The sequence below is a fragment of the Salmo trutta genome, chromosome 25 (assembly GCF_901001165.1).
Source record: "Salmo trutta chromosome 25, fSalTru1.1, whole genome shotgun sequence".
In the NCBI taxonomy this organism is placed as follows: domain Eukaryota; kingdom Metazoa; phylum Chordata; class Actinopteri; order Salmoniformes; family Salmonidae; genus Salmo; species Salmo trutta.
The window spans coordinates 48500852-48518291 of NC_042981.1; the positions used below are offsets into that span (position 1 = coordinate 48500852).

At 44.3% G+C, this 17440-nt stretch overlaps 1 protein-coding gene across 2 annotated transcripts in view; it reads right to left on the reverse strand.

The window, feature by feature from the left end:
- The window catches only part of LOC115162650 (MAM domain-containing glycosylphosphatidylinositol anchor protein 2-like), a 230038-nt gene that overhangs the window by 128330 nt on the left and 84268 nt on the right, over positions 1–17440 (reverse strand). For both annotated transcript variants that reach the window (XM_029714139.1, XM_029714140.1), the window contains exons 3-6: positions 7867–8041; positions 4183–4379; positions 2800–2932; positions 1040–1309 (exon numbers count right to left, since the gene is read on the reverse strand). In XM_029714139.1, the coding sequence (XP_029569999.1) occupies positions 1040–1309; positions 2800–2932; positions 4183–4379; positions 7867–8041 (775 nt within the window). The remainder of the gene's footprint in view (positions 1–1039; positions 1310–2799; positions 2933–4182; positions 4380–7866; positions 8042–17440) is intronic.

The following is a 17440-nucleotide window of genomic DNA, read 5'->3' on the forward strand; positions in this document are numbered from 1 at the left end:
ACCCCAAAAACTACTTAAGTAGTACTTTAAAGTATTTTACACCACTGCCAGAGGACACCAAAATAGAGCTACTTCGGCAAAATAATTCTAACCCTGACTGGCTACTTTTTCTATTTGGCTGGCTACTCTATGTACTTGTGGAAAACAATGGCTTACGTCTTTCTAGTCCTTTCAGGAGGTAAAGTAGCGTCACAAAAATCCAAGAGTATATCACAGAAGCCGGGGTAAAAAACATAATTGCATAGGAATCAATAAAAGAGGGTGCTACTGGGAGCACTACTGGGAGCATCAAACAGTAAGCATGCGTTCGTTTTCTTTGATCTTACTCATTTGTCCCCCATATCTCGGCCCTAATAGTAATTCACTGACTACACACACACACACACACACACACACACACACAGCCCAGTGGCAAGGCTTTTAGAGGGGAATCAAACACGCATTGGTGCCATTTGGTCAGAATAGACCAGTTTCCAAAGATTCTTTACACGTTTAATTGAGCATCCACATCTGATATGACCTTGTACACGCTTAGAAAAAAATATGATATCTAGAATGTTAATAAAGGGTTCTTTGGCTGTCCCCATAGGAGAACTCTTTGAATAATCATTTTTGGATGCACATAGAACGCTTTTGGTTCCAGGTACAACCCCTTTGGATTCAAAGTAGAACCTTTCTACAGAGGGTTCTACATGGAACCCAAAAGGGTTCTCCTATGGGGACAGCCAAAGAAACCTTTTGGAACCCGTTTTCTGAGTGTAGAATGGACACCATCTCAGGTAATTCACTAAGGCCTGAATCCTAACTTGAGATACATGTGCATGTAATTCCAATGTTTGTGCAAATCTTCCACTGACCTCAATGCAAGAATTACATTATGGTTTAGCCCCTAGACGATCCTAGCTACTGTTCTCCTAGACAGAGTCAGGCTTGTCCTTATGCTACCTAACTGTTTTAGTCATATTTTGAGAGTTTGTCCGGGATAAAGGTAACAAATGGAGGCTTGTCCGGGATCAATGCATTACCTCCAGGGCCTTACCTCGGACCACGATGGCAGTGGACTTCTTAGCCGGGTTGCCAACGTTGTTGCTGGCCACGCAACTGTAGACTCCTGCTTCCTCCATGGAGATGGCGGGCAGCGTGAGGGTTCCCCCGTTGAGTCGGCTTTTCTTGGACAGCTCATCCGTGTTGCGCACCCAGGTGAGGGTGGGTGTTGGCTCCCCACCGGAGGTCACACACACCAGGGTCACGGACTGCCCGGGGTTCACCACGATAGGTTCCTCCACCAGCAGTTTAATGGTGGGGGATGCTTGAAACCACAGGAATAAGTAGAATGCATTATAATGTATGTCTGTATGAAACAAGTCAATAGTTAAATCTCGGCAACCCATAATTTCTATCTCCTGCCAGCTACTCAATTAGGTTCTTGAGATGAGAGTTATGAGAAATAAAACTAGAAACCTGAAACGACAACGGAAACTCTCAGCCAAAGCATGGGCCAAGTGTTCCCACACCTTCCGAAATTCAAAAGATGCGTACACCTGCAAAATTCTGATTTTGTCCATATAATCAATGACGAAAAATCTTCGCACCGGAACAATTGTTACTCATTATTTGTTCCATCCCACAGTCTATTGAGAGATGTTACAATACCATTTATGTTACATACATCTGTCCATGAGAGATTAGTCAAAAGTCAACAAACAAGTCAATAGGTACTGCAGCTGCTGTAAACTGAGTATGTGGACACCCCTTCAAATTAGTGAATTTGGCTATTTCAGCCACACCCATTGCTGACAGGTGTATAAAATTGAGCACCCAGCCATGCAATCTCCATAGACAAACATTGGCAGTAGAATGGCCTTACTGAAGAGCTCAGTGACTTTCAACACAGCATCATCATCTGAGCAACAACGCCTCACTTTCATCTGAGTAACAACGGCTCAGCCGCCATTGGACTCTGGAGCAGTGGAAACGCGTTCTCTGGAGTGATGAATCATGCTTCACCATCTGGCAGTCTGACGGACGGGTTTGGCGGACGCCAGGAGAATGCTACCGGCCCCAAGATCGGTGTGGAAGAACTTGACTAGCCTGCACAGAGCCCTGACCTCAACCCCATCGAACACCTTTGGGATGAATTGGAATGCCAACTGCGAGCCAAGCCTAATCGCCGAACATCAGTGCCCGACCTCACTAATTCTCGAGGCTGAATGGAAGCAAGTCCCCGCAGCAATGTTCCACCATCTAATGGAAAGCATTCCCAGAAGAGTGGAGGCTGTTATAGCAGCAAAGGGGGACCAACTCCATATTATTGCCCATGATTTTGTAATGAGATGTTCGACAATAGCATATCCTATTCCGTTACTAGTTCATATTCGGTTATATAGTGTAGCTGTATAGTTGATGATAGGTTTTACGTTTGTAAGTTCATAACCTTTATAGGTTTATCAATAGGCACATGGCATCCCAATACCAACCAGTGGGATAAATACATTTCCTAGCACGGCATAAGCAAGTCTGCTCACATACACTGTAAGTCTAATCAATGCTGGTTAGGGGGTATAGGGCCGGAGCAGGAAACCCGCAGGGCGGTGTATTAGGACCGAGTGCTTTCTCCTCTATCATTATTGGCCCTATATGTGGGTGAAGCATCACAGAGAAAAATGGCGAGCCTACAGGATTCCCATCCGTAATGAATCCAGCAATTCCGCAGCTTTTCATAGGCGGAATTGCCAGATCCTTGATGTTATGAGTGCTAAACAATACAGAACAGTGTTCTCAGCCGCCCCAAAGGTTTACCTGTTTTGTTAGAGAGTTTGAAGAGAACATTCTTCTCGGGGATGCCGCACACATTCCGGACAGAGGCGATACAGCTGTAGTTGGCGTAATCCTGAGGTCGAAGGTTCTTCAGCTTTAGAATCTTGGTCTCCCCCTGCAACTCAGAAAGAGAAACAGTGTAAAGTGATGTGCCGCCTGTCGCTCTTAATGTGTCTTACAAAGTAAGATAGCAGTGGTATTGAACTGGTCTCGTCGCCTCGTCCTCAAAGAGCTTCCTTGGCAGTGCTTCAACAATGAGCTCATTCCCCGTCCTCAAACTAGGAGTATTATCTTTACACCGAGCTTTCAGTTTCATGAAATTCATTAGCTGTCTATTTGGATGTGCTTGAAGCGGTGCGCTTGGGACAAATGTCAAGATGCATACAAGCATATTTGCATATTAACACACATGTATGCATATTAACACACATGTATCGTCATGACATTGTAAATAATTTTACCAACAATAGCTGTTTTGTCTGCTCTCATGTATACCGCCACATTTGTAGCACTGGCAACACACTTAGAATATGTTATTGTTCCTTATGTTCTTAATTAAAACTCAGGAGGGCATTACTAGGCTGAGGATGGCACAACATGTGACGTCTACCTGAAAATCTAGGTCCTGATGTCCTCGTGTGTGTGTGTGTGTGTGTGTGTGTGTGTGTGTGTGTGTGTGTGTGTGTGTGTGTGTGTGTGTGTGTGTGAAAGAGAGAGAAACTCCACTGGGAGAAAAATACAGCGAGCCCCTGAAGTGCCGTCTTCCTCTGCTCATTTCGAGCATATCTGAGTTGTGTAAGTTTCATGCCACCGCGAGCCCAAGCTGTTCCCTTCTCTATCATAGTTTGTCTGCTTATGAAACCAGCCTTTGTGAAGCCTGTCAGACATACGACTGTCAAAATGCTCTCATCTCTCCTGTCAACGGAGCTGACTTTGCAAGGAGAGAGGAGATTAGATGAGATGTTTAAAAAAAAACCTGGTGCAATTTCCCAACTCAAGTCACTGAAATTGCGCTCACAAAACATCCTCCCATTTGGGATTTGAGTGCTCAATGGGAAACTTTCTATATGCTGTGAAGGGGATAAACACACACAATTAAAACACACAATTTGCATAATATGAAATTACTTCCTTTATGAGAATAGGGGTTCCTTAATATCTAAAATGCTGATCAGAGGAACGGGTTGTTTGATCAAGCTAAGGTTTCTCAAACAAATATTACCCAAATGCCCGAAAAATTCCCCTGAGGGCCTGATACCAATATGTCTGGGGAACCACAAGAAACAGCTCTTGGCCGGATTTGGCACCCAGGCCACGAGTTTTAGACCCTGATCTAGATGTCGCAGCAGTGGACTTTCGGCTTACTTGTGTAAAGAAGGGCTCGTAGATCTCCACGCCCTTATCCGAGCCTTGGGACAAGAACTCTTTGCCACGCCTCCAGCTGTAGTGCACTGGGGGGTTGGAGTTGGCCATGCAGCGCAGGAACACCGTCCTCTCATAGTAGAACTGCTCCTTAGCCTCCCCGATGCTCTGGTGGACGGTTACAATGGGATCATCCAAATCTAGAAAGTGAACATAGAAACAGTGGTCCTTGGCATCAAGGCGCCTCCAAACAGCCTCTGTTTGCCACACACTTGTGTAGGTCAACGCATGAAGGGCAATTACCTTTCCTTCTTAATCCCAGGGACCTATTTATATACAGTGGCTGACTTTTAATGAAGTGTGCTGGTTCAAGTGGTTAACAGCTGTTGTCCTCTTTTGCAATCAAATCCTCCCCTTAAGCTCTTTAAAGTGCCTGTGATACCACAGACGTAATACTCATACCAAATGTGCATGACAAGAGGGAAAGTCATGATTTGTTTTACATGTGAAATATAATGTCCATCATATAAATATCATATGAAAGATCATAGAAATGTTTATATTTTCAATTTTTCTGGAGATTTTTCTGGAGAGCATCAGTAATGACAATCTCTGACTTCTACAGTCGACAACCACATCAAAATTACTTTTTCTTCTCCTATCTATCATACATCCAACATTTCAGGAATCCTCAACTCCATCCATAATTGTCAATTAAAGGCACACGCACTCCACTGAGGTGCTTTCAAACGTTTTTTGACAGCCAGAATAATGCTTGAAGTTCAATGAAAAGGGCCACTTAGACTCCAAAGTTCCAGCTCTAATCGAGAGGGAGCTTTTAAAACTGTGATTTTGACAAGAGCTCGATAATGACTAAAAAGTGCTCCACGGGAGAGCCACTGGCTTTTATGGGCTACTTTGAGATGCAGACAAGCACCTTCAAAAAACTGTTTCCCACCAGCCGACTAACTACTGCGACTAACTACTGCCACGGGCAGTCCAGAGCCAGACAAATTTCCTGTACAAACCATTATAATGTCTGCATTTTTTTTATAATAAATAATGGCTTTGCAGATTAGTCTGAGTCAATTCTCCTATATGTTTTCCTTATTTCTTTCTCCTACTGCCGTGGAATGTCAGTCAGACTCAATCAAGGTTATCGTTGTGCTTTAGCCTTGCCAACACAGCATCGCCAAGTGGCAGCGAACAGCAACACATGTAATTGCTTTGATCAGCTCGTCTCATTTAGCGAAGCAGGCAGGATCGATAAAAGTGCATGTGTGCTGGTACGCCACAGTTTAGCAGAGATTAGACAATAAGCAAGTGCTCTGATCTCTGAGTCAGGGGTAATGACACTATGCTCATTGTCTCCCCCTGGCAATGTTTTCTGCCACTGTCCATCTCCGGTCCTATTTATCTTGCATCTCTGCAGTAAACTAACCCATGGCCCTCTATCGTCTCCTCCTCTCCACTCTCTCGGAAGCACATCCTCAGAGTGCAGACACACCAGATTTGTCTCGTTTTTGTATTTGCCAGCTCCAGGCAGCCGGGGAATGCTGAATGTCAAACACGGAAACGCTGACTCGATCAACCTCATTTTTGGGGGTTGAATAATTTGTAGCTCACTTTTTCGTGGGAGGACCGAGGTAGGGGATGATTGCAGAGTAAGGCTTCTCGGGGGCTTCCGATACAACTCATCCACAGAGAAAGTATAGACTGAGTATACAAAACATTAAGAACACCTCTTTCCATGACAGACTGACCAGGCGATTCCAGGTGACCCCTTATGTCACTTGTTAAATCCACTTCAATCAGTCTAGATGAAGAGGAGACAGGTTAAAGAAGGATTTGAGCCTTGAGACATTATATGTAAGTGCCTTTTAACAGGGTATGGTAGTAGGTGCCAGGCGCACCGGTTTGTGTCAAGAATTGCAACGCTGCTGGGTTTTTCACTCAACAGTTTCCCGTGTGTATCAAGAACGGTCCACCACCAAAGGACATCCAGCCAACTTGACACACCTGTGGGAAGCATTGGAGTTAACATGGGCCAGCATCCCTGTAGAACGCTTTCTACACCTTGAAGAGTCCATGCTCTGACAAATTTAGGCTGGTCTGAGGGAAAAAGGGTGCAACTCAATATTAGGAAGATGTTCCTAATATTCGGTATACTCAATGTATACATCTAGCCCGCCACAGTAAATGGGAAAATGGATATGCAAAACAGTACATTATGTCCTCAGACATTTGAAGTTGAATTGCTGCTTTGGAGAGAGGTATGCAAACACCAACAATGGGATGCACTAAAACTTGCAGTATCCACATAATGCTTAATTTGAGTCAAATTGCAATTATCAGCCCTGATTAACAGAGCAATTAGAACAATTGATGAATTCACCATCTAAAAGGCTTATTAACCCAATCTGTCTCTTAAGGCCTATAACAGTCCCACAAAGGAAACACTATAAAGTACTCTTTAAGAATTCGAAGTGAACACCAATGGGTGGCCATCTCTGTGGGTCTGCAAAGTACTTTCTACAGCCATAAAATTAGATTTGCAATTTGGGTGATCTCTCTCTTTAGGTAGTGTTGCTGCTTTTTTTCCATTTGCAATGTTGGGATTACGCACCATGACTTCAGACGTCTAAGTCTGCGTTCCAAATGGTATTCTGTTCCCTATATAGCGCAATTTTTATACATTTTTATTATCTTCATTTAACTGTTGTCCCTGGTCAAAAGTAACGCAGTATGTAGGGAACAGGGTGCCATTTGGGATGCAGGCTCTGTCTGTATTGCTGGAATTCACAACCCCTTTGTTTCACAACTATCCATTTCTTCAGCAATGTGCACTGTCAGGCCTTCACACAGCTGGGGGGCAGTTCCCTTACTGAGTGAATAAAAGCAGCGATGACACTGATATGATGGCAGCGTCCACAGCATTAAGAAATGGCTGCAATTAACACTTCGGATTGTCCTGAGTAAGGACGAATAATGTGTTTGTTACCTTTGGCTTTATAGTGAGGGTATGGTACATTTCATTTACTCGGATGTCATACCGGTGGTGGCTTTCTTTTGAGGCCCTTTGTGTTTCAAAAAGTTATGTTGTAATTCTACTATAGCCTTAACCTGCTTGAAACAACTTTCTTCAACATCATGTTGTCTGGGACGGTAAGGACTACGAGTGAGTGAGCTAATGCCTCTGTTCAGTAGCTAAAGCACAAGGCATGAGTAACTGAACAAGGGCAATTTTAGAGGGTAAAGGACAATCGGCAGAACTTATGATGCATGCTACGATGGGGTAAAAATCAATACAGTTACATATCACAATATTATTTTGGGACGATATTATATCGATACTTTCCGATTTGCGCTCCATCTTCTTTTTAAATAGTGAGCCAACATTTTTCAGCACTTATTTCCATGACTGATCAAAACTCATTTTTTCACATCTCTCTGCAGCAGCCATATAGTGAGCAATATGTTTGGAACATCAAGATTACAGTACCGAATCGCAATACATATAGAATCATGAAAATTGTGAGAATCGCAATACACATCATATAGGCACCTAAGTATTGTGATAATATTGTATCGTTAGGTCCCTGCCAATTGCCAGCCCTAGCAGCGAACATCGGAGGAGTGCATGGGAAAAGGGCAGGCAGGCGACCGAGGCAAGGCCTGCTCACTCACAGTAGACGTCCACTCGGATCGACTTGATGGCCGGTGAGCCCAGGCCATTCTCGGCCTTGCAGTAGTAGCGTCCGCCCTGGTGCCTCTGGATCCGGATGATGCGCAGGGTCTCGTTGAACACACTGGAGTCCTGGAAGCGGTCGGAGGCGCTACCGGCCGTTTTGGTCCACCGGATCTGGGGTTGGAGAGAGATAGAGGCCAGAGGTGACCGAGAAGGTCTAATGCTATGGACAACAGGCTCAGGCTGGACAGAGAGCAATGGGGTCAGCCATGGGATAAATATATTGCAACACACACACTGGATTAAAATGAGCATGTTCAAATACCGAACTAGTAATAATGTATTTTCAAATATGGGCTTAATAACTTTTCAAATATGGGCTTTGTTATGCTCCCATGTGAGGAACAATCAATGAAACAAATATACTGAACAAAAATCTAAACGCAACATGGAAAAAATGAAAATATTTTACTGAGTTACTGTTCATATATGGAAATCAGTCAATTGAAATAAATTAATTAGGCCCTAATCAATGGCTTTCACGTGACTGGGCAAGGGTGCAGCCATGGGTGGGCCTGGGAGGGCATAGGCCTACCCACTGGGAAGCCAGGCCCAGCCAATCAGAATGAGTTTTTCTCCGGGCCGGTGTGGTTTCATTTTTTTCTTTTCTTCAGTTAACAACAAATTCTTATTTACAATGATGGTCTACCCCGGCCCAACCTGGACCAATTGTGTGCCGCCCTATGGGACTCCCAATCACGGCCGGATGTGATACAGCCTGGATTTCAACCAGGGACTGTAGTGACACCTCTTGCACTGATATGCAGTGCCTTAGACCGCTGCGCCACTCGGGAGACCAGGAGCTTGGGAGTGGTTACTCGGTCTCCAGTTGTGAGGCCGGTTGGACGTACTGCTAAATTCTCTAAAACGACGTTGGAGGTGGCTTATGGTAGAGAAATGAACATTAAATTACCTGGCAACAGCTCTGGTTGACATTCCTGCAGTCAGCTTGCCAATTGCATGCTCCCTCAAAACTTGAGATATCTGTGGCAATGTGTTGTGTGACCAAACTGCACATTTTAGAGTGCCATTTTATTGTCCCCAGCACAAGGTGCACCTGTGTAATGATCATGCTGTTTAATCAGCTTCTTGATATGCCACTCCTGTCAGGTGGATGGAATATATTGGCAAAGGAGAAATTCTCCCTAACAGGGATGTGACTAAATTTGTGCACAAAATTTGAGAGAAATAAGCTTTTTGTGCATTTAGAAAATTTCTGGGATCTTATTTCAGCTCATGAGACTTTATATGTTGCATTTATATATTTGTTCAGTGTAGTACGACACATTTTTTTAACTTTCTTTATAATATATTATGTCCATATACTCTCGATTGAGAATCACAACAGAGCAAAGTGTTTGTGTAATACAGTACATGCATAACAATGATATAAATGGTAAAATTGATTGAAATGTATATCTATGGCGCCATTGATGGATAAGCGCATAAAATATTTAGGTGGCTCGTGTTTGAGTGGCTCTCGTGAGACTGCGACATGTGTCCACCATTCCAACGCCATCCAGTGGGTCTGGATTCCATATGGCACGTCAAGTTTCACACAGAACTCTGACAAAACCTCAAAAAACAGCTCTGACAATTTTGTGCAACTCTTTGAGGCATTCTCAATGGTGCTGAAGATGTTTGATAAACAATCTCTAACACCTAATATGTTTGAATGTTTGGAGAGAAATGCCTCTGATATCACAGAAATCCAATGAACATGGCATCTTATGATCCTTCCCATCATGCATCTGGAAACAAGAAACCAGGCATCCGTGGCATTTGGACAGGTAAAATAAATGTGTGATCTGAGAAGGGAGAAGGATGAGAACATCAGTCTCCCGCTGCCTGTCTATGCATTTGCACGGATTCTGCATTTACATATATATACGATCAGTGAAGCGGTTGGCCTCCGAAGGCGAAGAAGACCGCAGCGGTCAGCAGCAGCAGTATTCTCGGGAATGCGCAAATGACGCTTGCAAGAAAGTGGATGTGTGGCCCCCTGTGTACACTCACTACACTCACTCTGCCAGTCATGCCGACAAGTAGAGCAATTTGCCCATTCAGCCCTGGCATGGCCCTTGCTGGGGCCTGTGTGAGCTTTCCTGTGTGGTTGACCTACATTGCAACAAAACCTTCCTTTATCATAGCGGGTCCTTATGAGCGGGGACGGCAGGGGGTCGGCAGTCAAGGGAGCTGCAGCAGAGACCCATTCAAGAGGGTAGGTGGAGGAGGAGCCACTAACAGCCCCACCCTTCACCACCTCCACCCTGCAAATTATTCCCTCCCACTTCCCCATTTTCCAAGTAAAATGTACTTGTTGTTTGGCTCGGTTAGCTACTTTTCTCATGGCACCACGGGTGTGGAGGCAGAATAATAATTATAATACCACTTGGGTGAAGACACGTTCCGAGCCCGAACAGAGTCACAACCTAGCTTTGAGGAGGGATAAAATCAATTTCATGCTTTGCTGAAGATGGTAGGTAGCGTGGATTTGTTTACATGCATATTGGTGTTGGCTAAGGAATAACATGGCGTTGGAATTCATGGGGCTTAGCTTAGCCACGCCGGCTTTCTTTTTGGGGGGGTTGGGAGGATAAGATGTCTTCTCTTTCCTCGGCAACATGAACCTCGGCTATAAAACTTCTAGGTCCCCACACAGTGTCTGAAATGAAACCAGGCATGCAGAATTCCAATTCCACTTATTACTACTGAACAAACCAGGACGGTGAAAGACATTGGACAATGGCACATATATTATCACTGTCAACTCAGGGATGCCATCTAATTTGGGTGAGTGCTAGTTGCTGCTAATGAAAAAACAAAGATTTTCATGATGGACCACTGTATAGTCAGATCTCGTAGGTATTACTTAGAAAATTCTCTATGTAGTTATGTCATGTTTACAAGGTGCTTATAGATGTGTTATATATGCTTTATTATAAACAATAATATCGCAATGCATCTTTTGTGATGTGGCCGGCTTCAAAGTCAGCATGTGCTTATCACGTATTCCATCCAGTCTATCAAAGCCACTGGTTGTAGCCTATGATACGATCATGAAGCACATTACAGAATGTTCCAGAAAGAGAATAAAAATAAGCTGTTCTCTGCCTTGTATGTCACTAACATAGTCGTTCACAAACACAGCAGGGCTATCATAATCATATGGTTGCCGGTTTGCCTGCATGTAGCTAGTCAGCATCAGCAGCAGCAGTAACAGCAGATGACTGGCATATGAGAGAAGCGCCTCAGTCCCTCGATCAGCACCCTGCAGTGACGTAGGCTCCAGTTTGGGAAAAGACAGGCGAGCATGCCCATACGCCAGCCTATTTATAGCGCCACTGCCTCCGCAGTCTGTTATAAGCAGCAGTCCCGGGGATCTGCCAGTCAGCCACACTTGTTGTCTGTGGGAGCCCCGGAAGCACAGATGATCTTGGACTCTTGAATGTGTGTGTGGGGTGGGTGGGGGGGGACGTGCATGCATGCATGCATGTGGACAGTGGCTGAGCAGGGAGGAAGAAAGGTGCATCAGTGTGCTAGCTAGCTGAATATACCGAAACCGTGGGATGACATAACAATATTTTCTGTCTGCTACCCCCTGTTGCCCTCCCTCATGCTCTTTCCATATCAAAGAGAGAGAGGCAGAGTGGAGGAGGAAGAGAGGAAGATACAGTACAGTGCTGCTTTAACTGGGGGGGATATGGCAGAGGAAGGGCTCAAGTCAAGCTCCACTTGAGCTTCGTGCAAAAAAGGGTAATCCTCCCCATAATACGAGGTGTCTTTTGAACTGTCGAACACTTCCCGTGGAGTTTCAAACGGCTTCTTGAAAATAATGTGTGGGATTGTCTTAAGATAAATTACTGCTTTGTTACCACAGACTCACACACTCACTCAAACATTAGCGCCTTCAGAATACTAAACCAGCCAGCTCTATACTCTTAGAAGTAAAGGAGTCTGGAAGAACCTTTTGGGGGTTCTAAAATTTGCCACGCAAGGGGAACCTTTCCAGTTCAAAAAGGTTCCTTGAGGAACACCTCTGAAAAGGATATTTGAAGAACCCCTGTGTCAAGGTTCAAACCAGAACCTTTTTAATAATATATTGTAGCGGTGGCAGCCTATCAGAAGATTGGGGGCATGGCTTATTGGAGGCGTGGCTTTGAGATAGTTATTTTTGTCCATGCGTTACAGTAAATGTAACGCAGTTTCCTTAAATATTTACGCATATTACATATTCTAATACAATATTCATAATATTAACATTGCTGATTACATATAGTAAATAAAGTGGTAACTATTCCTACTTTGGGATTTGCATAGGCTCAAGGAACTCATACACCTCTAAGACTCATTGAAGCTAAAAAAAACTGTCAGTGTTCAACCTTAACATGTGATGACAATACAACAGAACAGAGGAATGACATTTATTCACACGGGTAGCCTAAAAATATATTTCTGGAATTCACCCTCTTATTAAGCCACGCCTCCAGTTCAGGATTCCTCCAGGAACACTTTGCTACATTGAAACATGAACGGTTCCTCCAAGAACCCCTCAACAAACAAAGGTGCAAATATAAACCATTGACTAGTACTGGTTCCTTGAGAAACTCCAGGGGTTCCTCGAGGAACTCCAGGGTTCCTCAAGTCACCACCAATTCTAAAAGTGTAGAGAGACGATATGCTGGTGCGGAGTGATTGAATACATGCCAATCTCCATACTAGCGTGCTACATGAAATGCATACCCAATATACAGTACTACTTCCTTGTCAGTAGAATGATTGTGTGCTACTTAGAATACATGTCCAATACATTACTTAATTCTAAGTAGTATGCTAGTACACTCTTAGAAAAAATGGTTACAAAAGGTTTCTTTGCAGATGGATAGGGTTCTACCAAAAACCGTTTTCATCTGAAGAACCCTTTTTGTAAGATGAAGGTTCTTTGTAAGGCGAAGTCCTAAGAACCGTTTTTGGAAAAAGGGGTTCTTTAATGATTATTTGGAAGGCAAGAAGGATTCTTTGGAAGGCATACGCTTTTTAATTGTACTTTTATTTAAAAAAAAAAAAATTTAAATAGTGCCTGAGCATTAGTGTTTACCTCAGTGTTTAAACTTTAACATCAGGAGTTTGATTAATCTGATACATTTAAAACAATAGGTGTGAGAATGTTTTAAACTATACCTATATTATGGGAATATTTGTGCATGTATCTGGTATCCCCTTAATTATTGTACATATACAGTACTGACAGTTGATATCTTGGCCATGATTTCTGTTTTTTAAATTAGTATTTTCTAGAAGGGAGTGTACCAGCAGTTTATGGCACACATCAAATTGGCCAGTGTTACTGTTTTTCAGTGTAACATTTCTAGTGTTGATTATGCGAAGGGTTCTACCTAACACCAAAAAGGGTTCCACTATGGGGAAAGCCAAAAAACCATATGGTTCTACTTTTTTCTAAGAGTGTATGCTACTTTGAATACACGTCAAATACATTACTTCATTTAGAGCATGTTAATCAATCATGTCATCTGCACTTAGCTTTTACTTACAATGCATGTCCATTGGCGAATGCATTTCGTCATTTAACGTAGTATGCTAGTGAGGACATTGAAACAGAGCAGCATGCATTCCCAGTAGTATGCTAGACAATCCTGGAGGAAGTATCCAACAATTATCCATCACATTTGGCCTTTTAAAAAAAAGTCTCTGCCATAACAATAACAATCATCCAGAGCCCATCTAGCCTTGCACGCTAATTAAAGGGCTAAAACAAAACGGGCCATTAGAGCTCATTAGTCTAGCAATGTGTCAGCAGCTGGAACAAAAACCATCAACAGATCAATAGTCACCACTACCAGTCATGGCACGTGTCACTTTGATCATGTCCAGAGCTGAACACAGAGTCCTGGACTGCAATCGTCTACTTTTGTCTGAATTACAGTAAATTGTTCAAATGTGGCCACTGAGGTCACTGACTGAAAACAAGACGGAAAGATGGCTTTACACTGTAAATATTCTAGGCTATGCCAAAGATAGCCTGGCTAAACCAGACTGAACGCTGCGCTCACCGTTGTTATCACGATGGAATTCTGCTAATAAATGGGTATGTGGAATCCTCCCCAAAAATAACTGGTTCAATCAGCGTCATGTTGTTTATTTAAAAAAAATGTAATCCCTTTTTCTCCCCAATTTCGTGCTATCCAATTGGTAGTTACAGTCCTATCCTATCGCTGCAACTCCTGTACGGACTCGGGAGAAGTGATGGTCGAGAGCCGTGCGTACCCCGAAACACTACCCAGCCAAGACGCACTGCTTCTTGACACAATGCCCGCTTAACCTGGAAGCCGACCGCACAGATGTGTCGGAGGAAACACCGTACACCTGGCGACCGTGTCAGCATGCATGCGCTCGGCCTGCCACAGGAGACGCTAGAGCGGGATGGGACAAGGAGATCCCGGCCGGCCAAACCCTCCCCTAACCCGGACGACGCTGGGCCAATTGTGCACCGCCCCATGAGTCTCCCGGTCGCAGCCGGCTGCGACAGAGCCTTGACTCAAACCAGGATCTCTAGTGGCACAGCTAGCACTGCGATGCAGTGCCTTAGACCACTGCGCCACTTGGGAGGCAATCAGCGTCATGTTTGAAACTATGGAAGAATATTCAGCACACAAACCCATGTGGTAGAACACTGTTCTTTGGATTAAGTCAAAACATCTGGGGCTCCATTTTACACATGGATGGAAGCCAGGCCACTCCAAAGACTCTTCCTGACCCTATAATATCCGTTGACTTCATGAACATTAAAAGTTCCATTCAAACCAATAGACAAAAGCATCATCACATACTAAAATGACAATCACATTAAAAAGGACTTAATCACGTACTAAAATCTATTGTAACAGTACAAATATTCAAACTAGTACAAAATGGCTTGGCGCAAATGGTGATGGAAAGGTACAATTTGGGTTGTGCAGTATCCAGATTTTCATACCGGTCCTGTACCGTAGCGGAATATACAGTATTACCGGCAGTGCACACAAGGGCCGCTATTTCTTTCCAAACGCACAAAACTATTTATTTAGGCAGGAGGGCTCATGAATCAGAAATGGATTTCTTGTCTCTGCTATAACCAAGAAGCTTACAATCTTCCAAGCTAGCCACTCAGCTGGCAAGTTAGAAAACCAAATGCATAACTGGAGCCCTGATCTGCAGATAATTTATTTGGCACATCTTACTAAGATTGTTAACTTATACACTGCTCAAAAAAATTAAGGGAACACTAAAATAACACATCCTAGATCTGAATGAATGAAATAATCTTATTAAAAACTTTTCTTTACATAGTTGAATGTGCTGACAACAAAATCACACAAAAATAATGAATGGAAATCCAATTTATCAACCCATGGTCTGTATTTGGAGTGTGAAAGTGGAAAACCACACTACAGGCTGATCCAACTTTGATGTAATGTCCTTAAAACAAGTCAAAATTAGGATCAGTAGTGTGTGTGGTCTCCACGTGACTGTATGACCTCCCTACAATGCCTGGGCATGCTCCTGATGAGGTGGCGGATGGTCTCCTGAGGGATCTCCTCCCAGACCTGGACTAAAGCATCCGCCAACTCCTGGACAGTCTGTGGTGCAACGTGGCGTTGGTGGATGGAGCGAGACATGATGTCCCAGATGTGCTCAATTGGATTCAGGTCTGGGGAACGGGCGGGCCAGTCCATAGCATCAATGCCTTCCTCTTGCAGGAACTGCTGACACACTCCAGCCACATGAGGTCTAGCATTGTCTTGCATTAGGAGGAACCCAGGGCCAATCGCACCAGCATATGGTCTCACAAGGGGTCTGAGGATCTCATCTCGGTACCTAATGGCAGTCAGGCTACCTCTGGCGAGCACATGGAGGGCTGTGCGGCCCCCCAAAGAAATGCCACCCCACACCATGACTGACCCACCTCCAAACCGGTCATGCTGGAGGATGTTGCAGGCAGCAGAACGTTCTCCACGGCGTCTCCAGACTCTGTCATGTCTGTCACATGTGCTCAGTGTGAACCTGCTTTCATCTGTGAAGAGCACAGGGCGCCAGTGGCGAATTTGCCAATCTTGGTGCTCTCTGGCAAATGCCAAACGTCCTACACGGTGTTGGGCTGTAAGCACAACCCCCACCTATGGACGTCGGGCCCTCATACCCCCCTCATGGAGTCTGTTTCTGACCGTTTGAGCAGACACATGCACATTTGTGGCCTGCTGGAGGTCATTTTGCAGGGCTCTGGCAGTGCTCCCCCTGCTCCTCCTTGCACAAAGGCGGAGGTAGTGGTCCTGCTGCTGGGTTGTTGCCCTCCTACGGCCTCCTCCACGTCTCCTGATGTGCTGGCCTGTCTCCTGGTAGCGCCTCCATGCTCTGGACACTACGCTGACAGACACAGCAAACCTTCTTGCCACAGCTCGCATTGATGTGCCATCCTGGATGAGCTGCACTACCTGAGCCACTTGTGTGGGTTGTAGACTCCGTCTCATGCTACCACTAGAGTGAAAGCACCGCCAGCATTCAAAAGTGACCAAAACATCAGCCAGGAAGCATAGGAACTGAGAAGTGGTCTGTGGTCACCACCTGTTGAACCACTCCTTTATTGGGGGTGTCTTGCTAATTGCCTATAATTTCCACCTGTTGTCTATTCCATTTGCACAACAGCATGTGAAATTTATTGTAAATCAGTGTTGTTTCCTAAGTGGACAGTTTGATTTCACAGAAGTGTGATTGACTTGGAGTTACATTGTGTTGTTTAAGTGTTCCCTTTATTTTTTGGAGCAGTATAGTTAGTTATAAGCAGTGGCGTAGCACGCACACCCCCGCGATTATAAAAATACCCCAGTATACGGTATACCGCCAAGCCTAGGTAAAATGTATTGGTTGTTGGCTGCATTGGTGGCAAGCTACTCTTCTGAAAGAGGGAGATATGGTTCTCATCACTGAGGAAGAAAACATTCTCAATCTCAAGCCAGCAAAAACCAATATGGACAACAACGTGTATTGTCTGAAGCAGAAAATGTGTGGAAAATTTGAATAAACATAATTTGGCCTAGCTAGCACAGCTGAGTCTACAATAGCAGAGAAGAACATGACACTTTTGTCATTGGGGGGAGAAGGTAGCCAGTGCTAGGGCTGGACGGTGCCAGTAGCTCCATCACTGACAAGCCCCAAAAGCCATGCTCTGGAAATCTACAGCATGTTTAAAGCCCATCCAACCAATGAAATGGAGGTGAAATCAGTAAAATAGTACCCGGCTTCATTGCAGCCGCCAGGCCGCCATCTGTCCTTGGTCGCACAGGTTGGACAGTTGGACTTAGCAACGGGAGGATGGATCTCAGACAGTTCAATATTGTGAAATTCATTACTGTATTCATTAACTGTCCTGTATAGTGGAGATGGATGAAACCATCTGTGACCAGAGTCCTAGCACATAACATCTAAGAAAAAAAAGAGACTATCAGCACAAAATCAATG